This window comes from Tasmannia lanceolata, unplaced genomic scaffold (genome assembly GCF_043159265.1).
Source record: "Tasmannia lanceolata isolate RefF3 unplaced genomic scaffold, GAP_Taslan_0.1 ptg000004l, whole genome shotgun sequence".
NCBI lineage: Eukaryota > Viridiplantae > Streptophyta > Magnoliopsida > Canellales > Winteraceae > Tasmannia > Tasmannia lanceolata.
In genome coordinates, this window is record NW_027518681.1 from 4,662,657 (window position 1) to 4,689,704 (window position 27,048).

Genomic DNA, 27,048 nt, shown 5'->3' on the forward strand with positions numbered 1-27,048 from the left:
TATAATACCCATTTTACATGTCATCAGAGCTGCATTTTGACATCAAAGCCTTTAACATGGTACGGTGATTAATTTTTTTGGGTCCCACAATGGGCAGTGATAACCCACCATCCTCTCCCCCCCAAAATGGACTTTTAACGTTTCCTTTACTTTGGAAACTTAACAGAAAACGTCAAGGGGGGGGGTGGAAAATATCACTGGCCAAAATAATATCATTTACATTGTTCAACATTTCAAAAGAATGAATTAAAAAACACATAATACAAAAATTAACATTGCTGAATTTGTCAACAAAATTGACTAAAACCAACCATAAAAAAAAAAAAAAAATTCTTCATCACCAATCTTTTTTCCATTATGTTGTCTTGGAGATAAGTTTTCCATCTTCTTAGATGGAACAGATCTAAGATCAACAGCTGATCCATCATCAAATTCAGCTATAGAAACTTAGATTGGTTTCCAATCTAACCAAAAACACAATATATACACTGTTCAACAGTTCAACGGATTGAATTGAACCCAACCCACTACACACAAAAATTTACATTGATAAACTTTTGAACCAGATTGATCCACAGAAGGACCATATCTTCATCACCATCATTTTTTCCCATTGAGATGGTGTCTAGGAGATTGATTTTCCATGGCCCCAATCTTCTTAGATTGAACAGATCTGAGCTCAACATGCAGCTTCTTTTCAATCAGTTCTCTATCAGATTCCTTCTTCATTGTTCTCTTCCCATTTAAATTCCCACTTTTCAATGTAGGCGCCATGTACCACCAGATGGAGGTGCAAAATATAGCAAATACACGACCAAATATCACCACACATAACAAAATCAAAATCATAGTCACAACAAAATGATTACTTCTTTGCCTCAATAAAACCACACCCCTTTCCTTCACGCCCAATGAAAACTTCTTCACCCTTCCATCTAATTTTCTTAGAACAATTTCCTTCCCCGCCGAACTTCTAGTCGGATGTTGATCGATTGCTCGAGAATTCTGATCCGACGGCTTATTCTTATCATCGATGATCCCGGACTTCTCGGTCTTCGTCTCTTTGGGACCCCTTATCTTCACTACAATCGGGACCCAATCGTTCGAATTCTTGTAAACAAATCGAACTAGAAAGATGTCCTGCGAACCCATTTGAGCCATGATGTTCTCTCTTCTCGACTCGAGCTCCGCTAAGACATTCGAGAATTTGTCGAGTCCTCTTTTCGAATACGGGTTCTTGCTGTCCCTTCTCCTTGATTTCCTTGGTGTTGCAGTCGACCACGGTTGTTCATCATCTACATGAGAGAAATTCCCACAAAGCATAACTGAATTTAGATAATAAAACTAGTCTTTTTTCTGATATGTGTTTGATTTGTAGGTTTGGGATGTTATTTAAAGAGGTTTTCTTAGGAAGAAATGTTGGTCCAATAGTGTTTTGGAGTCTCCAAAGAAGCTTCCACAGATGTTCCTTCCTTTGATTGACTTGTGATAAAAGATAACACGGGGTGAAAGGGTCTATGTGACTTTGCTTGGAGGAGATGCAACTTGTGGTGGGTTTGAAATTGTCTTTATAAATCTATAACTTTTCATAACTTCTATGCACATATCATTTAGATACGTTTGATTAGTAGAAAATCATGGCATGATTCTAGATGGTTGATGTCAGATGGGTCTGGTCACTCATTGGGTTAAAAATTTCAAACCCATGTTCATACTAAAGATGAGTTTTTATTGAAAGGTTCTAGAAGATGATATTTATTGGGCAGATGTTGAGAGTTGGTAATAGTGATGGAGGAGGGAAAATGCTCAAATGCTCAAATGTGCTGTTAGGATCTTTCCTAACAGTCGGGTTTCAGGACCCACATGTGCCATGTGGACATGATCGGGACTGTTGATCTGATTGAGAACATAAGTCTATCCCATTGCCGTAGACCCCACCTTGATACGGCGTCAAGCCTTGTTTGTGGTTCAACATAGGTAATATTTGTTTTACGGCCATTTTACGTCGAAAGAAGCATAGCGTTGATTTTTTGTAGGCCTTAATGTTATTGATGCCATGTCTGTTCGGCATGGGTTCAAAATCAAATCGATGGCCTGATGATGGTTTACAAGATCAACGGTCACGATTGTTTATACATATTCCCATGAGGGTTCCAAAGGTTACCTTTGGATTCTATTGTTTGATCACTTTCACTTCCGTGAGAACCCACTTACTCGTCCCACCACCTAAATGGACAAATAAAATTAGGGTTTTGCGGGCACTCGTTAAGGAGCATTTAAAGCACCTATTTTCATGAACCCATGCTTTTATCCTCAAAACACATGGAAACATTAAATTTGTTGTTTATAAGCCGGAAATACAATTTCAACATAAGAGGTATGTGCATTCGGGGAGGGTCTGGTTTTTACAAAAATACCCCCATTACGAGAAAATAACAAGAATACCCCTATCTCATAAAAGATAATAGCCGAAGTACCTTAACCCATTTTCCATGAGATTGAAATATTTTATTATTTTATATGAGATAAGTTTATTTTTGTCATTTTTATGAGATAGTGTATTTTGTTCATAGGATCGATGATCCTAACCTTCCGATCTATGCATTTTTTTTATGTTGTGCTGTCCAATTTAAACTTCGTCAAATCAAAGGGTTAAAATCATTCTACGGAGAAGATTTTATGGGCCCACACTATCTACATTAGGGCCCAACAAATGAATGGTTGGATCACCCAAACAATGTCGGCACTAGTATTTTTTTTCATTTGGCGTAGAAAATATTTTTCATAAGATGATCCTAACCCCCCGATCTATGTAGTCTTTTTTTTATATTGCGGTGTCCATTTTAAACCTCCCAAATCAAAGGGTATCATTCTATAGAGAAGATTTTATTAGAGAATAAAATTAGATCTGAATTAGAGAATAAAATTAGATCTGAGATCTAATTTTATTCTCTAATAGTTTTTATGGGCCCACACTATCTACATCAGGGCCCAACAAAATGAATGGTTAGATCACCAAAAAATGCGGCCACCAGTATTTTTTTTTCGGGTTGCACGTACGCCGTCCACCATATAAATTCTCTTGCATTAGATAGGGTCTTTTTTATTATTTTCTATGAGATATAAGTATATTGATATTTTTTATGAGTGAATGGTACTTTGATAATTTTCTATGAGATAGGGTCTTTTTATTTTCCATGATATATGAGTATTTTTTTATATTCGAAGAGATAGGTGTATTTAACACTTTCTATGAGATATAAGTAATTTTGTCACTTTTCATGAGATATAAGTAGGGGTATTTTCGTTATCTTTTATGAGATAGGGGTATTCTTGTTATTTTGTCATAGTGGGGGTATTTTTGTAAAATAGGTGCTTTAAATGCTCCTTAAGGGCAAGTAAAAAGTTGAAAAAACATGTGCACCAGGTACCATATTCAAACCGGCAAAAATTTATGGGGCCTAGAAAAGTGAGATAGAACTTAGAAGCACGTTATTCGTGGGAGGTTGATATACGCACGACCATGTTTTGATAATGGGACGAATTACGAAAAAAAATAAAATACAACCTCCTTTTTTATTACCTTTTACTTGTTCCGTTATCCAACGGCGAATGTTTTTTGGCAACTCATAGTTTGGGAAAACTTCTTCTAAAAAAATTTGTTTTATAGGTTCCCAGTTTTTATTACTTGGTTTAAAACCTTACATGGGAGGTTGAAGGTATTTACATAGGAAGAGTAGTGGTGTAAGTAGTCAACAAGGAGGACACTTGCACCATTGGATTTACCTGGAACTTAGCTAGGAGAAGAGTCGTATGTAAAGTGTTCGGTTTTCAACCTTGGAGAATAGTGGTAGGAGGAGTCATTACCAACATATAGAGAAGCGAGAGTGAGAGGAAAGAGAGAAAAGGCATCATTCCCTAGAAATTCAACTAAAATTCTACCTTTTTTTGTAGATTTTGGCTTGAATTCATAGGGAGTGGACAAGGGAGACATGTCAGTATACATGCAATGTTTAACTAGGAGTCATCCCTAAGAGTCTCCAGGGGATTTTAGTGCTATATTGGCAAGCAAACAAGGAATTTTGGTGACATGGCACCAAAATGCCAAGCAAAATCTCCAAGCCTCCCTGGCTTTTGTGCAATTAAACATGTCACCTGCCCAAACTGATTTCCGGTCTAGTTACTTAACAGCTTGGCATATTCTCATAAATGCTAATGTGTAAGGCATTCAAAAGAACAATGCAACAAAACAGAGCAACTAGAAGAAATAATCCATGAATAAATGATTAACTAATTGCTGTCAGAGTATTAAATGCTGAAACTAAATCTCTTCTCCAACAGACTACATCAATCAAATCAAATCAAATATTTAAAGGTTCACTCATACTAAAGCTATTGTCTCAAATGGAATAACTCAAAGCATCCTACACTAACAATAGAATACATTGATTGAACCAAAGCTCACTGAAATAGACAAGTTCCACACTAACCATGAAGATCATAAATATCATTAAGAATTGAAATAAACTGTTAGCCTGGCATTCCATGTAACACTATATACCGGCATAGCAACTAGTTAGCAAAACTGGGATAAACATGCAATAAACTGTGACTGTAATCTGCTGTCTGGTGTGGTGAGACTAGCATTGCTAGCGGGGAGTAGATCTAGCAGAGAGATAGGCAGTATTGGTCAATCAATTGGTATGGTTTTTATTCTCCTGTATTTCTATTCATCACTACTATTAATCTAGCAACTAGGATCATGGTTTAGTCGGTGGAAAAATAAATTTGTTATATTTAGCACAATCTTGCCTCTACCGTGCGTATCAATTCCACCGCGGACTTTTACCATCTATAAAATCAACTCAAAGTCTCTTTTCATGCACTATGAGTAATAGCACTCCATAAAGATAAGAGAACTCGGCTGAGTTGACTTGGCTCTCATAAAGATGAGTATAGACTCATTGAAGGTGGGATATGATTATCAACACGTACACCACGCCAAATTCGGATCAGATCCACTCATGTCCATGTCATTATCTTCTCGAAGATAAGTATCTTCTGTGTTTGGTGTTTGTTTGCCCCCAACTATGAATTCAAATCGTCCAAACCCAACAACAAAATAAAAACTATTTTACTAGGTAAAGAAAAACGTTAAAGGGGTGAATAACCGTTCGGATGTGGGGGATATCATTTCGCTTTTACTACCATCACAAATATTCAGCAACACATGTTACAAGTTACTACCTAGCTATTGTGCACAATAAGTGAGTATTTACATAATTGTTATAAGTAAGATGCTCTAATAATTATACTGTGAAACGACCAGCTTACCCCAAAAGCTTAAGCTGTTGGAGAAGGCATTATTTTATCTTTTATACTTAACACTCCCCCTCACGTGTGGCCCCTCTTTCTTTGGGTTGGCCTACACGTGGCACATGTGGCCCCTCTTTTGGGTTTTGCCATTGCATGTGGATTTTGCTATCAAGGAGGTTTGAACCCAGGCATTTGCTCTGATATCATGTGAAACTACCCGTTTACTCCAAAAGCTTAAGCTTTTTGGAGAAGTTTGTAAGTTAACATATACTGAACAATTTTAGAAAAATACCTGCTAATATAGCATTATAATTTATGCTAGAAAATTTTGTAGAAAATTACTAAGATCGTCTTATAACGTATGCTAAACCATTTAAGCACATTAGGCTATGTTTGTAATTAGTTGGACAATCAAAATTCTCTAGTCCTAAATATGTATTCATAATTTTTCGGATCCTAATTGGATCTAGAAATATAAGATCCTTGAAGAATCCGTCAGATTAAAATTAGAATACAGATCAACTAAGAGATCCGTATAGCATCATGAGGTGGCCCACTTGGTTGTGAAAACCAAAACGAGATGTAACGGATCATGGGGCTAGGATCGTCCTATCAAGGAGTACCACCCATTTAACGGTTAGAATCATCTGATGATCAGAGTGGATTTTGATAGCCCATAGCAACTCATAAGAGATAAATGGTTTCGACCATTGAGCAAGTGAAGTAACCCATATCTACAGACAGCATTGTCTTCCCATACATATGAGAGGGAGGGAGGGAGGGAGGGAGGGAGGGATGGAGCTCATTATTTATCATTATTATTGATCAGTAGGATTGAAGATGTGATGATGATCCAACCAGGCAAAGAAGAAAAGAAGAGAAAGTAGACAGAAAATATAGAATGTGAGGGGAATCCAATGAGGGGTGATCATTAATAGTATCATCATGCCATACCTAGATTGCATAAGTAGGTCCAGTTGACCGATTGAATTCATCTGGATCGTCCATCTGTTGCAGCTCTATTAGAATCCACCATGACCTGGGAAGCATGTTGATTGGATGTTTGTAACACTCCAAAAATAAACACGGAGACAAATAGTTGCAAAAATGGCAATAACCCACATTTAATCGATAAAATAATTTCGATTGGATGGTCAGGATCAGCATAATTATTAGATATGAGCGATCAACCAAATGGATGGTTTAGATCAAGAAGAGATGGAGCCTACCTAACATAGAGGATGTGCAAGTCAAATGTGGGGCCAGCACATATGATGTTGCGGGGGTCCACAATTGATCAATCTTGGATGCTGCTTCTAAATCTAACAGCATAAGATACTCCTTATCGAGGGTCAGATGATTGTCGTATCAACCATATTAGATCATTTGATCCTAGGGTTCAGAGTTGTGGGGATAGCAACCAGTAGGTTCGTGGGTCCCACATTGAGATAACCGGTGATGTCCCATTGCCTCTAATCACAACCTCATCAGATTATCTCAGCCGTTGGTCAATGGTGATGACTCCAAGCTATTGATTCTTTCCACTCCTTAATTGCAATTTGAAAATTGGATTAATGTTGGGCATGGGAGATGGGACCCACCCACACCACATGCATTTCCCAACCAAGTAGATGGAGTCCCAACTCCCTTATGTAAATGTTTTCCTTTTAATAATGACACTCTTTCTTCATTGAGAGAGGCTAGGAATACGGGTGCAACTTGGGCCGGGTTGGGGTTGAGGCCAACCCTAACCCAACCTGCCTTTAAATCTCTCAACCCATCTAACCCCAGTTTTTCAAATCAGGTTGGATTGGGTTCAGATTGGGATAGGACAAAAGGAGAAAAAATAGTGATCGGGTTCGGTTCGGATTACAATAAAATCACGATAAAATTGGAAGGATGTGACCGGTTCGGGTGTGTTGGGTTTCCTAAAGAAGCCTCGTCCCTAATTTTCCCAACCCGAAATTAAACCGGGTTGGCTTTTCCCAACCCATTCAGGGTAAAAACATCGGATTCGGACCAACCGGTCGGATTCGAGTTGGGCCCGACCCAAGTTGCACCCCTATCTAGAAATGTGTTCTCCTTAAAAAGGAAACCCGCTTCAAAAATCTTTTCATAGCGATACCAATGTATATTTGACCGCCTTTATCTACCGGTAAATATAAAAAGCCAAGATTCATGTAGTGCTTCTTTGCTTTTCAAAGCATCATGTTCTCTGCATTCCAACCAACATTTCCATTTATAGTTCTCAGCTCCATTTTAATTCACACGACACATCTCAACTCAGCTCAACTAAGCTCGGTCCCAAACTAGTTGGGGTCGGCTAATGAATCCTTTAGAAAATTTTCATGAAGAAGGTGAAATGATCTATCCGGCTCAAATTGACTAAGTCTAATCCTAGCACTAGTTGGATTCATCTCCGTGGATCATTTTCTACCGTTCTCTCTGATTCAAGGTCATGTTATCTGTTATGTTACTAGCCCTCAAGTCCTTCCTCACTATGTCTACCCAACTTGTTTTCGGTCTGCCCCTACTTCTTTTTACTACATCAACTTGGCACGAGTCACTTCTTCTCACTGGAGCATCTAAAGGCCTACGTTGGATATGCCCAAACCATCTTAAGCGGTGCTCTCTCATCTTCTCCTCAATTGGTGCCACCCCCACATTTTTATGGATGTCTTCATTTTTAATCCGATTTAACTTTGTGTGGGCGCACATTCATCTAAGAATCCGCATTTCCGCTCCACTCATCTTATGCACATGTTGCTTCTAGGTGGCCCAACACCCTGAGCTATAGAGCATGGCTCGCCTCACAGCTGTCTATAAAACTTTCCCTTCAACTTGGTAGGTATTTTACGATCGCACAAAACTCCTGAAGCATGCTTCCACTTCAACCAACCTGCTCTCATTCTGTGGTTAACATCATCTTCAATCTCCCCTTCCTTATGTAGGATTGAACCAAGATAGCGGAAGATATCCCTTTTAGGTACCTTTTGTCCAGTCATATTTACTACATCATCACCCCGCCTCCTTACATTACTAAGGTTGCACTTCATATACTCTGTCATAGTTTTGCTCAGCCTAAAACCTTTGGATTCCAAAGTAGTTTTCCATAACTCTAACTTAGCATTAACTCCTGCTTTGGTTTCATCAATTAATACTATGTCATCTACAAATAACACACACCCACGTCGTCCTGGATACCCTTCGTAAGTTCATCCATAACTAGAGTAAAAAGATAAGGGCTTAGAGTTGATCCTTGGTGTAGCCCTACTGTAATTGGAAACTCACTAGACATGTCATCCGTAGTCCTGACACTAGTTACTGCTCTATCGTACATATCCTTAATCATATCAACATATTTAGTAGGCATTTTTTCCTTTCAAGGACCCATCACATAACACTCCTGAGAACCCTATCATACGCTTTCTCCAAATCAATGAAAACCATATGAAGGACCATTTTATTTTCTCTAAATCTCTCCATTAACCGCCTAATCAAGAAAAAAAGTTCCATAGTCGATCGTACAGGCATGAAGCCAAATTGATTCTTTATCACCTTAGTCTATTTTCTTAGTATATGCTCAATCACCCTCTCCCAAAGCTTCATGGTCTACTCATTAGTTTAATTCCTCGATAATTGGTACAACTCTGAATATCCTCTTTATTCTTATAAACTGGTCCTAATGTACTCTTCCTCCACTCATCAGTCATCTTCTTAGTCTTCAAATAAAATAAATTCCCTTAAAAATCTTCGCTATAGTAGCACTTGTCGGGAAGCAAGGCCTTCCCGTCTGTGTGTGGTCACACCTGATCACTGGAAATTGCTTGGTACCACTATGAAAATTTAGCCCTCTGGTAAGGGTATTTTTGTCATTTAATGGAAACTGGAAAAGACTCCCCACAGTCCCCCATCTTTGTCTTATTGTGCAGGGAGTCATTCAATGGAAACTGGAAATGACCCCCACAGTCTCTCTTCTTTGTCTTATTGTGCAGGGAGTCATTCAATGGAAACTGGAAATGACCCCCACAGTCCCTCTTCTTTGTCTTCTTGTGTACCTTTCGTAATAATACCAACCTGCGTTTACAATTGGCATACATCATTTTATTGGTGTCGGACATTTGTTTTAGGGAAATGTTATCAGCACTACTGTATTTTGATGAGGGCGCTCTCACTTTATTAAAATTACGGTATGGCCCACACCATAGGATGATCCAAACCGTCCATTAGATGGGCCACAGCCTAAATAGGTTGTGCCCCAAAAATTATTTCCATAGGTTGTGCCCCAAAGAAGAAGCTACAAGATCTCCTTGGGAACTAATCGAAGTTTCTTTTATGTATTGATCATGAATCATTCAATTCGTCTATGATTTGACCATAGATTGTTGGATACATTGATCCTGATCATATCACAGCCACAGCTAGCGTGTCGTCTTTAACAACAAACACAGACACACACATGATCTCTTACTATTCTCCACTAAGCTTCAAGAAAAATACAAGACAAGTGGATGTCCTAAAGAATAAAAGACACTTATCAGATTCAAGGATGTGGACTTCTTCCACACTCCATAAATTACAAGGCATTAATAAAAAACAAAGTCCTCGTGCGACTTTCTTCTAACTCCTACCACCAATGAAACTCTTCTTCCTCGTCACCTTGGATAGGATAAGCTAACAACTTCATCTGTAATATCTTAGGAAGTTTCTAAGTTGGGAAAAACTCATCAGAAACAAAATTGGAAACCAAATAAAGACTCACTGATTGTGGGGTCTAATGCCTATTTATTTTGAATTTCAAGAAGAGAAATATACTTCCTTAAAAAATTCTCCTTGTCATAGATGATAATATTTCAAGAGGCTAGGAAACTAGCTTGGCTTCTTATTGAACCCCTACATGGGCCCCATATATCCACTTGGATCAATGGAATATTAGTTTAGCAAATGGTGAGAGAGGGTGGGAGATGAAGAGACTTCCTAACAAACTAAAATATCTACAAGCATGGAAATTTTTTTGCTTGGGCGTGTTGGGGGTTCCAAGGTGAAAGCAAAGATCCTGCATCGGTAAAGTGGATAGATGTGGATGGGTGGATAGATGTGGATGGGCTTATAAGGGTTCGGGTACCCTCCGCCTAATGCCTAGCTTTTAGGGGTGAGTTTTACCTGGGTCTCAACAAGTAGTATCAGAGCCAGGCGCATAGTAACCCCGGTATAGCCTCTGAGGACGAAAAAAATCCCTCGTGGAAGATCTCGTACTTCCCATCGTCCACATTGCTTCCACTTGGTGGGGGAGATTGTTGGGGGTTCCACGTTAAAGCAAAGATCCCAAATTGGTAAAGTGGATAGATGTGGATGGGCTTATAAGAAGGATTCGGCCCCCCTCCCTTAATGGCTAGCTTTTAGGGATGAGTTCTACCCGGATCCCAACAGGGAGTTCAATTAAGCTTTAGATTATTTGGTAATAGAACAAAATAGAAGATGCTCATCCTACCATGTTCCATGTTTTGAATACATAATACAAAATGCATGTTTGGAAAATGAGTAGGAATTGGAACTGTAAACTTGATAGGGTCCAAAATCTGCAGCCAATCGGCTGTTGACACGTGGACCTTACAGGGACCACTGCAAAGCCAACACCTGTCCCTGCTAGGTATGACGCCTGGACCAATCGGGGACTTCCACCTGCCCCTCATAGGTATGAAACCTGGTCCATATAGGGGCTACCACCTGTCCTGGACAGGTGGCTCAGGATCACTATAAATAGCCTTCACTTGTGCTAAGGTGAGGGATCTGAGATTAAAAACCCTAAGCTTTTTGCTCTGACATTGCTCTGCACTCCTGCTCATACTGACTTGAGTGTCGAAGCGCCCGTCCGGAGCACCACTCCGGGTTGGTCTTCTGACCCTTTGTATCCTTGTATGTGCCCTTGTGCAGCACAGGACTCCATTGGCCCTTCAGCTGTGGCTTGCCAGATCAGCCCTACCATAACCTGTTACCAATTTTAGACCTAACAGATTTGGCGCCATCCGTGGGACTCCGGAACAAAAAGCTGTTCGGAACCTCACTCAAGCAATGGTAGGGAAGACCGGAAAGCATGTGCCAACCTCCCGGACGACCCGGGCTACGGCCCCCCGCGAAGGAAGAAGCGAGGGACTGGCCTCGCAGATAGAGGTCGGGGCAGTAGGGGAGCAAAGTCCGACTCGCTCGGACCGCTCAGACCCTACCCCGACCCCAAGGGAGATGCGGGCCCTTTTCCAAGAAATGACCGCTGTGATTGCGCAGTTTAGGAATCCGGCCTCCGCACTCCAGCAGCACCCAGTCGAGACTTCTCAGCCCACCCAGAGGAGGGGAAGCTCCCGCAGAGAGCACACGCCCCTGCCCCGGGATCAGACTCGTCACTCCACAAGACGAGATCACCTCTCCCGGGACAAGCATGTGCGCCCCGAGCCTCGCCTACATCACCGGTCACGATCTCCTTCCGTACAAAAGCATGGTAGCAGGAGAGACCCCACACACGGAGAAGGATCGCGGCACCGGCGAGGGAGTCCGGCCAGTCAGTCCGGCTCTGCTATGAGCCCGCCGGCAAGAAGAGAGAGGCCCGTCCACCGGGCAGAGAAGAGAGACGACCCGATGTTACTAAGAATCCAGCAGATCGACCACCGGATTGAAGAACTCGCCAGAGAGCAGGGCCGGCCTGCCTCCCGAATCTTCACAAGCGCTCCCCCATTTTTGGACAGAGTGCTCAGCGCGGCAGCCCCCGCGGGCTGGAAGATGCCGCAGATTTCGCAGTATGACGAGACCACCGACCCCGTGGACCACTTGGAGACTTTCAGGATTACAATGCTCCTCCACGGGGCGTCGGATGGATTCCTTTGCCGGGCATTCCCCACCACATTGACTGGAGCCGCGAGGGACTGGTACTCGCGGCTCAAACCCAGGTCCGTGGACAATTTCGATGACTTTGGGGACGACCTGGCCCGTCACTTTATGAGCAGCAGAAGACCTAGGAAGACGACGGCTTCGCTGATGGCCCTCAGGCAGGGAGATGATGAGGCCTTGAAAGTGTTCGTTGGTCGCTTTAATAGGGAAGCCCTTCAGGTTCCCAACCTAGATCCCTCCGCGGCCACGAATGCCCTTCTGGCCGGCGCCCGATCAACTGACTTCAGACGAGCAGTGGCCTGGCGTAATCCGCAGTCCCTCGCAGACCTGATGGCCGGGGCGGAGGAGTACATCTCGGTGGAGGAAACTCTCGCCGCCCTGGACTCTGCTAGCAAGAGAAGGCCTGAGGAGAAGAACCCTACCAAGCAGCGTAGGGATGATAAATCTCAGAAGAAGAAGAGAAGCCCTTCCCGCAAGGAGAGAAGCCCTTCCCGAAAGGGGAGAAGCCCCCACCCGAGAGAGCATTACACGCGGCTGACCGCGTCCAGAGCACATATCCTGGCAGCCATTCGGGAAGAGGATTTCATCCGGTGGCCGGAGAGGCAAACCTCGACGGGGAAAAGAAACATGTCCCAGTATTGCAGGTTCCACAAGGACCACGGCCATGACACCAATGCGTGCATTCATTTGAAGGAGGAGATCGAGCAGCTGATCAGCAGAGGGTACCTCGGAAGGTACTTAAAAAATAATGACAACAGAAGAGAGCGCAAGGACAAGCCGAGGAACAGAGGCAGAAGCCCCCGGGGCGCTCAACCTCTGGGCGACCGCATCCAAGCTCCTGCCCCGGCCAGCCCCCCTCCTCAGGTACCTCAACCTCAACCTCATGGTGTTATTGGTATCATTTCAGGAGGGCCGACCGCAGGAGGAACCTCTTCATCAGCCCGCAGGACTTATGCCCGGCAGGTCAACGTCGTCCATACCTGCAGCAAGAAGGCCAGGCTAGAGAACGAGATATCATTTTCAGATGCAGATCTCGACGGCCTGATCCTCCCGCATGATGATGCCCTGGTCATCACCATGCTGGTGGCGAACTGGGAAATGAAGAAGATCTTGGTCGACAACGGGAGCTCCGCAGACATCCTCTATTATCACGCCTTCGAGCAGATGCTGATCGGAACTGACCGTCTGAAGCCGGCCAACTCTGATCTGTTCGGGTTCTCCGGAGAAGTTGTCAAAGTTGAAGGGCAGATCGAGCTTCCAGTTCTTATCGGGGAGCCGCCCTGCCAGTCCTTCGCCATGGTGAACTTCTTAGTGGTAAGGGCCAAGTCGGCCTACAATGCTATCCTGGGACGCCCCGGCCAGAATCTCCTCCGAGCTGTTCCCTCCGCCTATCATCAGAAGATGAAGTTCACTACACCAGGAGGTATAGGGGAAATCAGAGGGGATCAACCCCAGTCGAGGCAGTGCTATGCAGCGGCACTGAAAGGGAAGAATGCGTCCGAGTCTCTGCCAATCGAGCTGTTTGATCTAAGGGATGAAGCCCAGATCATAGTAAACGAACCGGCCGAGGACCTTATATCTATCCCTTTGTACAGCGATGACGACCAGAGGGTTGTCCAGATCGGCTCTGCCCTGTCAGAGGCCGCGCAGCAGGATCTTGCTCAGTTCCTCAGAGCCAATGCAGATGTCTTTGCCTGGGCTCCTTCAGACATGCCCGGCATCGACCCTGCAATTAGCACCCATGAGCTCGGGGTTGATCAGACCTGCAAGCTGGTAAAACAGAAGAGGAGGCACTTTGCACCAGAGAGGCGAAGGGCCATCAGAGAAGAGGTGGAAAGGCTTCTGAAGGCCGACTTCATCCGCGAGATCCAGTACCCGGACTGGCTCGCGAATGTGGTGATGGTGAAGAAGTCTAATGGGAAGTGGAGGACCTGCATAGATTTTACAGACCTGAATAAGGCCTGCCCGAAGGACAGCTACCCGCTCCCAAAGATCGATCAGCTCATCGACGCTACTGCAGGTCACGAGCTACTAAGTTTCATGGACGCCTTCTCAGGATATAATCAGATCAGAATGCATGAGTCTGACATTCCGAAGACATCCTTTGTAACCGATTAGAGGACTTATTGCTATCAGGTTATGCCTTTTGGACTGAAGAATGCAGGGGCCACCTACCAGCGGCTCGTCAACAGGCTGTTCAAAGAGCAGATCGGCCGCAATATGGAAGTATATGTGGACGATATGCTGGTCAAGAGCAGAGCTGCCTGCAATCATGTTGCCGACCTCAAAGAAGCGTTTCAAGTCTTGAGGGAGCACAACATGAAGCTCAATCCGACCAAGTGTACGTTCGGCGTCGGAGCAGGCAAGTTTCTGGGCTTCATGGTGAGCCAGAGAGGGATAGAGGCAAATCCTGAGAAAATCAAGGCGGTGATGGAGCTGACTCCGCCCAGAACTATCAGAGAAGTACAGCGACTGACCGGGTTAGTGGCTGCCCTGGGGCGGTTCATCTCTAAGTCCGCGGAAAGATGCCTTCCGTTCTTCAACGCAGTCAAAGGTATAAAAACCGCGCCCTGGACTTCGGAGTGTCAAGCGGCATTTGAAGAGCTGAAGCAGTACTTGTCCTCACCGCCGTTGCTGTCCAAGCCAGAGCCAGGAGAATAGCTGATTCTGTATCTCTCAGCGAGACCTTTAGCAGTTGCAGCAGTACTGATCAGAGAGGAGTACCACCAGCAAAAGCCGATCTACTATGTCAGTAAGGTCCTCCATGATGCAGAGACTAGATATCAGCGAGTCGAGAAGCTCGTATACGCCCTCGTTATGGCGGCCAGAAAGTTAAGGCCGTATTTCCAGGCGCATACGATCAAGGTCTTGATGGGACAGCCCCTCAGGCAGATCCTCCACCGGCCAGATACTTCAGGCCGACTTGTGAAGTGGGTCGTGGAGCTCAGCGAGTTTGACATCAAATATCTGTCCAGGCCAGCGATCAAAGCTCAGGTTCTTGCAGACTTCATAGCTGAATGTACAATGCCAGATTCAGACCCCGGGTCGGAAGCAGCGCCTCCTTTAGAAGCAGAACCGGTTATACCCGAGCAGCAGATCGAAGTCGAAGCGGTTCCGCTTCCCGGGCTTGAGAGTGCAGCTCCACCAACCAGCCCGCTTCCGTGTTCTGAAGAGCCGCTCTGGGAGGTATATGTCGACGGATCTTCAAACAAAAGTGGCAGCGGTGCCGGACTAGTTCTCACAGGACCAGAGGACTTTGTCCTGAATTATGCCCTGAGGTTTGGTTTCCGTGCGTCAAACAATGAGGCAGAGTACGAAGCGCTCATCGCCGGAATGAACCTCGCCATTCAGGCCCGCGCTCAGAGACTGAAGGCGTACTGCGATTCACAGTTAGTTGTATGCCAGATCCAAGGAGTATATGAGGCCCGTGAAGAGCGAATGATCAAGTATCTGCAAAGGGTGCGTAGCCTGGCCAGTAAGTTCGGAAGTTTTGAGGTCATCAGAGTCCCCCGGACTGAAAATGCAAAGGCTGATGTGCTCTCAAAGCTAGCGGCATCGGGCTACACCGCTCTCAGAGAAATTCGTATGGAGTTCCTAAAAACCTCCAGTATTGATGGCCAGCCCGTCGTAGTAATGCAGATCGACGATGAGCCATGCTGGATGGATGAGATCATCAAATATTTGCGCAGCGGAGAGCTCCCCGGAGAGAAAAAAGAGGCCCGTAAAGTCGTACAGCGGGCATCAAGGTTTTCACTTGACGGCGAAGCTCTGTATAAGAGATCCTACACCCTCCCGTACTTAAAGTGTCTCCGGCCAACTGATGCCCTGTATGCCCTGCGAGAGACCCATGAAGGGATTTGTGGAGAGCATCTTGGGGGCAAGGCCCTTGCCATCAAAGTCCTTCTAAGAGGCCTGTACTGGCCTACACTAAGACAAGATGCTCTAAGCCTTGTGAAGAAGTGTGAGAAGTGTCAGAAATTCTCCCCAGCCGTTCACCAGCCTGCCGTGCCAATGGCCCTGATCATCAGCCATCTCCCTTTTGCTGTCTGGGGAATGGACATTTTAGGTCCTTTTCCGCCGGCCTCCGGAGGCCGCGAGTTCGTCGTTGTCGCCATCGACTACTTTACTAAGTGGGTAGAAGCTGAACCTCTGGCCAAGATCACCGAGCAGAGCGTCCAGAACTTTTTCTGGAAATCAGTGGTGTGCAGATTCGGGATACCCCGGGTCCTCATAACAGACAATGGCAAACAGTTCGACTCAAGGAACTTCAGAAAGTTTTGTTCAGATCTGAAGATTGAGCAAAGGTTCACTTCCGTGGCACATCATCAGACAAATGGACAGACCGAAGTGACGAACAGGACTCTGCTGCAGGGGATAAAGAAAAGACTGGATGATAAGGCCGGACGCTGGGCGGACGAGCTGTACCATGTGCTCTGGGCGTATCGGACTACCCCACGCACTGCAACGGGTGAGTCGCCTTTCAATCTCTCCTTCGGAACAGAGGCTGTAATTCCGGTTGACATCGGCATTCCCTCCCCAAGAATTGTTGACTTCAATGAACAGCTCAATGGGGACGGGCTCCGTGTCAACCTCGACTTGCTTGAGGAAGTCCGTGAGGAGTCACAGATCAGAGCCGCAGTATATAAGCAGAAGGTGTCTAGATACCATGATGCGAAGATCCGACCAAGGGAGTTCCGCACAGGCGACCTAGTTTTGAGGAAAGCGGCCGTCTCCCAGCCAAAAAGGGTGGGCAAACTCTCTTCGACTTGGGAAGGGCCGTACCGAGTCAAAGAGGTCATCCGTCCAGGAAGTTACCGGCTAGAGACACTTGACGAGCAGCTGCTGCCGCACGCCTGGAATTCCAGAAATCTCCGAATATATTATCAATAGTCTTTTCTCTTGCCTTTGAAGGCCTGTAAAGAATCTCTGTAATTAAATTTTAAAGAGAAATAAAGTGGAGTTGTCACTAAACAGTGCCCCTAATTTTTGAGTCACTAATATATGCCAGCTCCTACAATCAAAGACTCTAAGTGTTTGCAGACTTAGCTCTCAGCCTAAGTGTTTGCAGACTTAGAGAGCGGCAGTGGTGCACTCCGGCGCGTCCAATTTGGTGTGGAGATCAGTTCCAACCATGGACCCGCCCTAGTGGAAAACCACCTCAAAGACTCTAAGTGTTTGTAGACTTAGCTCTCAGCCTAAGTGTTTGCAGACTTAGAGAATGGCAGTGGTACACTCCGGCGCGTCCAATTTGGTGTGGAGATCAGTTCCAACCATGGACCCGCCCTAGTGGAAAACCACCTCAAAGACTCTAAGTGTTTGCAGACTTAGAGGGCAGGAGTGGTTCACTCCGGCTCGTCCTAATTGGCTTACAGACCAGTTCGGCCAATGACATCCGGACAACCACTCCGGCTCGGCAGAAAGACAAGGAAGCAGCACAGAAGTCATAAGTACAAAAAGCAAGGCAGCCGTACAGACAGTTGGACAAAATTGAATTTGTATTCATATTACAAAAGTGCCCTTTCCGCCGAGCTGGCTTACAAAGAATGAGCCTCATGGGCCATTACAAAAAGTACACAACCAAAAAGAAAGATAGGAGCAAGAGGGCTGCCACTCAGGCCTCCTCGTCGACCACCTCCTCGGTGACTGCCTCTGAAGTAGGGACTGCAACCTGGCCGGCCTCAGTGGTTGGGGCAGTGACCTCGGAAGCCAGAATGACTTCCTGTTCCACCTCAATGGGTTGGGAGGAGTCCGGTTCGTCTTCTTCCTCCTCGTCCTCCTCCTCCTCCGGAGGTGCATACGGGACGGCCAGTCCGTCCAGGGAAATGTCGGGGTAAGTCTTCTTCACCTGATCGGAGCAGAAAAGAAACCCTGCCTTATAGGCCTGGAGGCCCAGGTGGAAGAACTGTGTGTCCTTCCTCTTCTCAGTTTCCTTCACGGCCTCCCTCACTGCCGCTTTCACGGCCGCCTTGATAGCCGCCTTCTCCCTCTGACCGGCTCTCTCCTTCGCATTTAGGAGATCCTGCACGGCCTGGTTTTTGACCCTCTGCAGCTCGTCCTTCAAGCTGTTGAATTCGGCCTCTTTGATCTGGACGGCTTCGGTAAGCCCGTCCTTGTCCTTCTGGAGCTGGCTCTTCTCGGACTCTATCTGTGTGAGCGTCTCAGAGAAGAGATAACGCTTCTTGGCCATGTCCCTTGAGTACACCTGGAGTTGATAGAGGGCGGAGGTGATTGCCGCTTCGCAGGTCTCCGGTGCCTCATTCTCGACGTCCCGCCGGTCGCGTGGGAGGACGCCCTGGTACACCACTTCCGCGGCCACCCGGCTATCCCCCAGACCGGTGTCCGTTTTCTGCACCGCCCAGTTCGGACGGAAGACGTTGTCGCCTCTCGCCGCCGTGGCGGCAGGGATGCCCAGAACCGGCCTGCTGTGTTGGGGCTCTGTCACCCCTGCAGACCCGGAGCTCTGTCCGGCGAGATTTGCCCGGCTCGACTTGACGGAAAGCTTATGCGTCGCCCGGCTGCTTTTAAGAGGCTCGGCCAGTGCGGCCATTGCCGGAGTTGACTCTGACACCTTCCTTTTCTTGCCCTTGGTTTGGGGCTGCTCCTGCGTTGGGGACACTTGGGAGGTCTGCCTGATCTTGTCCAGCATGGACATCTGCTTCATCATTTCTGAACGTGAGAACAGAACACAGTTAGAACTATACAAAAAAAAAAGAAAAAAGAAAAAAAAGGGAACAGTTCAAAAAATAAAAGCTGGCCTAAAGAGTCTACGTACGTGCCGGCGTCGCACGACTGATCCCGAGCGCTACCAGGTCGGCCTCCCCGGAGAACTCCGGGCAGTTTATTTGACCACGCTTCAGCTCTTCTTTGATCAGAGCGAAGGTCATGTGGTCGTAACCCTCAAGGGCTGGCTTCTGACTAAGGTTCTGGGTGTCCGGCGTTCTCCATTCCAACGAGAACGGCCAGTGGGAGCCCCGGCTCAGTGTCCCTAGCGTAGAAAAACCTGTTCTTCCATGTGTGAATGGAAGTAGGTATGCCAGTGATCATTTTCACTTCGGGCCATTGGCTGATGTAGATCCAGCCGCCGTCCTTGTGCCTCTTCAGGTGCGCACACATCCTGAAGACGGGCATGGTGGGGTTCCTACGGAGACGAACTCCCAAAAGGTAAAGGAAGCCGACCAGCGTCCTCCAAGAGTTCGGCACGACCTGTGTAACCGCCAGCCCGTAGTACCTCAGCACATGGACAAAAAACGGATGCAAAAGAAGCCTGAGCCCGGCCCGCAAGGCTTCTTCGTATAGGCAGAGATCTGCACTATCGTTGCTGGCCCGGTCCCCTTCAACGGCCGCCCTCAAAGTGTACCGATTAGGGATACAGTATTTGTCCCTGACGGCCTGAAGTTTGCCCGGCTCCAGACGGTTCACCTCGCGCAGGGCCCCGATGTTGTACTGCGGATTGGCCTCCATCCGTGCCTCCGCTATCACCTCGACGAGCGCGCGGCGAGCGAGGAACTACCGCCTCAACGTCTTCTTCGTCGCCGCTGGTTTCTACCAAGTGCGGTCCGTCCCCCGGACCGGGATTGTGTCTAAGTCCACAATCACTTCCTCCCCGCTCTCCTCGTCTACAATTATTATCTCTTGGTCCTCAACACCGGCCTCCGTAGGAGAGGCCGGCCTCGTCCTCTCCGACGTCTCGGACCCCGTACTACTGGTCAAACCGGGCTCCTTTGAGCCAGAGTCCGACTCCGAACTAGTGCTAGACATTAAAAGGGGTGAAAAGAAAAGCTAAAAGAAATTACCGAACTGAAGTGTTGACCGAAGATCTCCAGGCTCACTGATCCGAAGCGGGCAGAAATTTGAATAGCCGAGCAGAAGAGGAGGAGAGTAAAATGTGAAAAGTGAAAAATGAGGAGTAAAACTCCTATATATATAGGCTGGGAAGAGCGGGAAAAATCCCGCCCTTTTCCCACCAGCCGGAGTGCGCCACGTCACCTACCGCATTAAATGCGCCGTCCCCATTAAATGCGAGGCACAAGTTCCAAAGTGATTAGACGACAAAAGACCTACCCGGCCTGGCCGTCCAGCGCCTAAGCCGGACAGGATATGGCGCAATCTAAGCCGGACAGGATATGGTGCAATCGCTAGACGCCAAAAGACCTGCCCGGCCTGGCCGTCCACAGCCTAAGCCGGACAGGATATGGCGCAATCGCTAGACGCCAAAAGACCTGCCCGGCCTGGCCGTCCACAGCCTAAGCCGGACAGGATATGGCGCAATCGCTAGGCGACAAAAAACCTGCCCGGCCTGGCCGTCCACAGCCTAAGCCGGACAGGATATGGCGCAATCGCTAGACAACAAAAGACCTGCCCGGCCTGGCCGTCCAGCGCCTAAGCCGGACAGGATATGGCGCAATCGCTAGACGACAAAAGACCTGCCCGGCCTGGCCGTCCAGCGCCTAAGCCGGACAGGATATGGCGCAATCGCTAGGCGTCAAAAGACCTGCCCGGCCTGGCCGTCCACAGCCTAAGCCGGACAGGATATGGCGCAATCGCTAGGCGACAAAGGATCTGCCCGGCCTAGCCGTGACGCCCAGGAGATCTGCCCGGCCATGACGCCCAGGAGGTTCTGCCGGCCAGACTTCTGGTCCAAATTTTGGCCGGACTGGATAGCCCAGAGGCTCCTGTCCGGCCGTGCTCCTTCAGGCCAAGCTTCAAGGCCGGACCAGGCCGCCCGGAGGCCCCTGTCCGGCCGCGGTTTCTTCTGGCCCAGTCTGAGGCCGGCCCCAGCTGCCCAGAGGCCTTAAGGCCGGCCGGATGCTGTTTTAACCCTCTTTTTGCTTCCCCTAGCCACTGTCAAGACTCGGAGAACCAGGGGGCAACTGATGGGGTCCAAAATCTGCAGCCAATCGGCTGTTGACACGTGGCCCTTACAGGGACCACTGCAAAGCCAACACCTGTCCCTGCTAGGTATGAAGCCTGGACCAATCGGGGACTTCCACCTGCCCCTCCTAGGTATGAAACCTGGTCCATACAGGAGCTACCACCTGTCCTGGACAGGTGGCTCAGGATCACTATAAATAGCCTTCACTTGTGCTAAGGTGAGGGATCTGAGATTAAAAACCCTAAGCTTTTTGCTCTGACATTGCTCTGCACTCCTGCTCATACTGACTTGAGTGTCGAAGCGCCCGTCCGGAGCACCACTCCGGGTTGGTCTTCTGACCCTTTGTATCCTTGTCTGTGCCCTTGTGCAGCACAGGACTCCATTGGCCCTTCAGCTGTGGCTTGCCAGATCAGCCCTTCCGGCCCTACCATAACCTGTTACCAATTTTAGACCTAACAAAACCCAACTAAGAAAAATAACTTGATTAAAAAAACCTTCCGGAGAGAGGAACCAGCCTGGTGTCCATGGAAACCCTCTCACTCGAGCCCACATGTTTGGAAAATAAAACCCATAAAATTAAATATTAGAAAAGATGAAGATAAACACCGGACTTTGAACACAACATTTTGATAAATAATAGAAGAAGAAGAAAAAAAAACAAGTCCTTCAGTCAGACGGTTGAGATCGTCTCCTATGTAAGTGTCTTCAAAGTGAGGCCCACCCACAATATGTGGAAAAACCACATCAGCCCTGAAGATGGCCGATTAAAAAAAATAATCGGCTCATAGTGGGGTCCGCCTGATGACCGGTTCAGATCAACACAGAAAATGAAAAGACAGGTTCAGGTCCACCCAACGGTCAATTTCTTGAAAATTCATTTCAAAACTTAAACTAGATTTTATTTGGACCACACCTACCCAAAAAGATAAAAAGATAATAAAAATCTCCAATTTACAACGGCCGATCTCTGCTGTAAATTCGTGCAACAATCATTGCAAAGCCACTGCTTTTTTCTTCTTCTTTTTATTTCTTGTCTTTTACTTTTGCATTCCGCAATTTTCTACAACTACTTTTTGCTCATTCCTCTCTCAGCCATTATCTTCTCTCATTCTAATTTTCTTTTGAGTTGGGTGAGAAATAAGAGTGAGAGAGAGAGAGAGAGAGAGAGAGAGAGAGACAGAGACAGGTGATCTGGGTTGGTGTTTTTTGTGGAAGCCATGGCCTTTGCAGGAACAACCCAGAAATGTAAGGCTTGTGAGAAGACTGTTTACTTAGTTGATCAGCTCACAGCTGATAATCGGATCTACCACAAGGCCTGTTTCCGATGCCATCACTGCAGAGGAACCCTCAAGGTCTAATTTTTTCTTATTTGGTTTTGTGTGTTTTTTTTTTTGGTTTTTCTTCTGGGTGTCTGGATCTATTACAGGGTTTTTTTTTTTTTTTTTTACTTCAATGGTCTAAATTTGGATCTAATCGATTGAATTTTGATGATCTATGGAATTTTGATGGTTTTTGTTTGATTCTGTTTAATACTAGGTGATTATTAGGGTTTGGTATTAATGCCCTGTTTGGATTGAAAGAAAAACATTCCTGTTGTAATTTTTTCTCTTTCCAAGATTTAGATGGCAATGACATGATTATGGGTAATTTAGAAGGATATTATCATAAATTGAAGATCCCTCTAAGTGAAAATTGAGTAGGGTTGGTTCAAGTTTTTTTTTTTTTTTGGTGTAAAATACTAAGAAATATCAGAAATATTTTTCCAAGATTTAGAGGGAAATGACATGATTATGGGTTTTAGTCTCAAATGTCATTTCCAGCTTATTTTTCACCTTTATATTATCTAGAAAGAATTCACAGGCATGTTAATGGGCTGCTCAATCTTTTCTGTTAGTAGCTTTCCATTCATAGTTCCTCATCATTACATTTTGAGATCTGTGATACCATTTCTCCTGATTTATGAGGTTATGCGCTTTGCTCTGAGCTTCATTTTCCCTCCGCGTTCATGGTTCTTTTGGTCTAATTTGATCTGGGATTGTTCAATTTATGACCCATTCTTCTGTTGCTGTTTGATCTTCAATTTTAACATTCATATCAGGATTGACAGTCAGAGAAAAAATTGTGGGTGAAATTCAAACAAATGGAATTTATCTGCAACCCAAGAGCTTTATTGCAAAACCGTAAGACATGTTACAAGCCTGTTGTAAATGGAACTGATACTACTAGGTACCAATTCAGGTTGTCTCCACCCTTTGTCATCCGTATTCTTTCTCTCCCTCAAGGGATTTTTTTTATGATCATCTCTGAGAAAAAATTGCTGTTTCAGGTGAAGATTTTTCGTTTCCTGGGTTGTCATCCAGATGGTAAATTGATCGATTTCGGAGGAAATCGATTAATGACTACAGATGATTTCCATGTAGCCAAATCATCTTAAACTATTTACAGGATATGTTGGAGTCAATTGGAAGAGACGAAAATAGATAATTCAACCAAGTGGGCATATATCAATTGATTTACCAGAATTTAGGTAAACTGAATGTCTGTACCGTATAGTAGAGGCTTCAGAATAAGACGTGTCAATGGTGATAATGGTATTTGCTCAAGTTATTATATACCTCTGAGAGACTTAGGGAGAGAAGAGTTGCATGATTTAATCAGGAGAATATTCAACTACAACATGACCCTGATTCTATAATTCATCAATCTTGTGATAATGATCTTGAAGAAATCCTTCCCAGTAGGCCACTTTTGCCAAACATATTTTGAATTCTTAAGTTCCATGTTTTAGGTTCAACATAACAATCTCAACTTGATTCCAGCATTGCGATATGGAGCTTGTGGTTAGGAATTACATGGGCTCATGTAGGATGCTTTTAGTGCATGCAAAAGGCATGATACTATGTGGTACATGTGCTAATATTCTTATTAGCTTGAAAAATTATATGGGTTATGCATCTTTTAGTTAGGACATTCACCTTTGATACCTTCCCCTACTCATCAAGGTTTCACTAGTCTTTTCTATGTTTGCCACCTTCAGAACTATCCACCATTGGAACTGTTTGATGGACACTACTCTGTGTCTAAACCAATTTTCACCCATTCTAAAGAGCATCTGGTATCTATCTCTTCTGTTTTTCATTTCCATGTAAATTCAGTCTCTGTAGAGTCTGGAGGATTAGTCTCAAGACCTTAAATTTAATAGAAATGATGTTTCTTTATTCTATTTATCATATATTCTACTGACAGTTTCTCTTCACAGCTCGGCAACTACAACTCTTTTGAGGGGGTTCTGTACTGCAGGCCTCATTTTGATCAAATCTTCAAGAGGACTGGCAGTCTAGACAAAAGTTTCGAAGGTAATGAATCAATATAACCATTCAACAGAATTAAGTAGTCATGTTATGACCAAAATCCAACTTCTTATCATCAACACTCAACAATCTGTCTTTGCTTATCTTCATGCAGGGACCCCAAAAATTGTCAAACCAGAAAAACCTGTTGATAATGAGGTAATGTCCTTGAATTTATGTGATTGGATCTCTATCATGTTTACCACATTTGTAATATTGGGGAGGGTTACTGCATGCCAGATAGGCAGATTGAATTTGTCTACTTGAAAAGCTATCTGTCAATGAAAGTTTACTGACAAATCACTGGTCAAGTTATTATCCAACTCCATGAGAGTTTTTAACTTTATTCATTGCAATGACCAGAATATGCCCACGTGGTTCTGTTTTTCTTCTCACATATTTTTATGATTCAACTTGCAAAATTCTCCCGAAACTACACACTCCACATATATTTATTTTAAAAAAAAAGGGAAATGCCTATATTTTGTTCGAGAAAAAGGAGTATACCCTGTGGCTATATTCTTATCACAATTGGCTTTAGAACATAGTTTCTATCACTCTCTTGATTCTTGTAATCTTGAACATGGCTGTACTTGAACAGAATGCTTCGACCAACCGAGTCTCAAATATGTTTGCGGGCACAAGAGACAAATGTGTTGGATGTAAGAAGACTGTGTACCCGATCGAAAAGGTAACCAATCATTACCGTTCCCGATACTAGAATCATCTTTGACACCATCTTTTTTATTTTCCACCATTAATCCTGCCTCCATGCATTCACTGACATTCATCGTTATCACTAATTTTATTTTCATCTTCAGTCACCATTCACACATACATCTAAGTTCTATTTTTCAGCATTATTGACAGTATCTTATCCTCTTTTACAGGTTACGGTGAATGGAACTGCATACCACAAGAGCTGTTTCAAATGCACACATGGAGGATGTGTTATCAGCCCATCCAACTATATAGCACACGAGGGAAAGCTCTACTGTAAGCACCACCATTCCCAACTCTTCAAGGAGAAAGGGAACTACAGCCAACTTGAGGGTGACCAAGACAAGGGAGCAAACAAGACAGAAACTAGCACAGAAATTGCTTAGTCATGACTCTTGAGATGGTTTTGGCTTCTCTTTGTTTTTTGCAGTCTCTTACAGGGTGTTTCTATATTAAAGAATGGTATTTGTGTTGTTGAATTGAAGCATAGCAGCTATTGCTATCAAATTCGTGGGCCTGTTGTGGAATTATGAGCACTCTATTTTGTGATTTTTCTGACAATTCTTATTGGGTTCCTATTGGTATTTGAATAAACCATAGTGGCCCTTTAAGTTGATTCGTATTGGGTCACTATTGATTTCGTGATTTCAGTTTTCTTCCATGTCTGTTCAGTCTCTGTTGTTGTGAAGGAAATGAATGTCTTTTCGGTCTCTCCTTTGTTTATGAATCTTATAATACTTTTTGCTTTGATTTTGAAGGCTTGTCTGTGTAGTTTAGGCTCATTCTTCAAATTAAGGCATGCATATTATTCAAATCAAGAAAATTTTCTATTCATCTTATTCTGATTCTGTGGGAGGGAGAGAGGGAGAGGGAGATAGTGAGAGAGGGAGGTAGAGACTTCTCTTAGGTTTTTTCTTGCTTCTTCTTGGGGTTTCTCTAGAGTTTTTTCTTGGTTTGTTCTTGTGTGGACGACAAGGGAAAGGGTTGTGGTCTGCGGGTTTGTAGATTAATCCCGTCGCAATCCTTGTATTTTTTTCGTGGAAGATCGTGTTATCGCCTGTGGGCTAGGCATGAACCACATAAAATCTTGGTGTTCATCTTGTGGCTTGTTTTATTGTTACCTTTCCATTTACTCATGCACAATTGGATAGGAATTGCCCGCAGGTGCTGTGAGAGTAAAATGACTTGTTTACTCAAATAAGGATAAGGATGATGCCCGCTCTGTCTCTAAATTTCATTTGTATCTTTGAGGTCTTGGATATACTTCAGTTTGTGATGATAATACAGGGCCTGTTTTTTTAATACCAAAATCAATCTCATTTGCAAACAAAGGCTATTTTAAGTTATTCTTATCTACAAATGGGGGAGATTGGGGCATCTTTGGAAGCCATCAACTGTATAATATTAAGATACATGCAAAACTATTATAATCATTATTTATGTGCCAGATTATTCACAAAAAATAAAATTTTATACAAATAATTATGTGCGAATAAATGTTTAAATGTAATTGTTGGGAATTTAACTAGGTAGAACTCACGCCTAAAAGCTAGCGATCAGAGGGAGGGTGCCCATTCCCCTGTAACCCATCTCCATCTATTTCACTTTACCGATGTGGAACTATTTGCTTTTGCGTGGAGCCCCAACAGTAATGAAAGAGAACCATAGAAATGTTCAATTGAATGCAACTAGTATTAGGGAAATGATATTTTCACACTTTTTGTTTGTCTTTTCCTAAAAATAACTCCGATTTCGTTCTTCAGTGCTTCTCATTCATCTTTCTCCGTGCGGAGCGACTCTGTTTCATTCTTAAAAAACAGTTCCACAAGCAACATATTAACTGAGATTCAAAGATTCAAAGATTTCATTCTAGTTTGATCATTCCTACAAGATTATACACGTTGAAAATAT

The 27,048-nt window shown here is 44.7% G+C and overlaps 2 protein-coding genes across 2 annotated transcripts; one reads left to right on the top strand and one right to left on the bottom strand.

The window, feature by feature from the left end:
• Positions 1-261: 261 nt before the first annotated feature.
• On the bottom strand, positions 262-1,526 carry LOC143875741 (uncharacterized). Its single transcript, XM_077377343.1, has one exon. The coding sequence runs from the start codon at positions 1,321-1,323 to the stop codon at positions 601-603; it is 723 nt and encodes a 240-aa protein (XP_077233458.1). The 5' UTR covers positions 1,324-1,526; the 3' UTR covers positions 262-600.
• A 20,590-nt stretch (positions 1,527-22,116) lies between these two features.
• On the top strand, positions 22,117-25,782 carry LOC143876089 (LIM domain-containing protein WLIM1-like). Its single transcript, XM_077377717.1, has 5 exons — positions 22,117-22,419; positions 24,327-24,423; positions 24,533-24,576; positions 25,019-25,108; positions 25,308-25,782. The coding sequence occupies exons 1-5, from the start codon at positions 22,285-22,287 to the stop codon at positions 25,521-25,523; spliced, it is 582 nt and encodes a 193-aa protein (XP_077233832.1). The 5' UTR covers positions 22,117-22,284; the 3' UTR covers positions 25,524-25,782.
• The last annotated feature ends 1,266 nt before the right edge of the window (positions 25,783-27,048 follow it).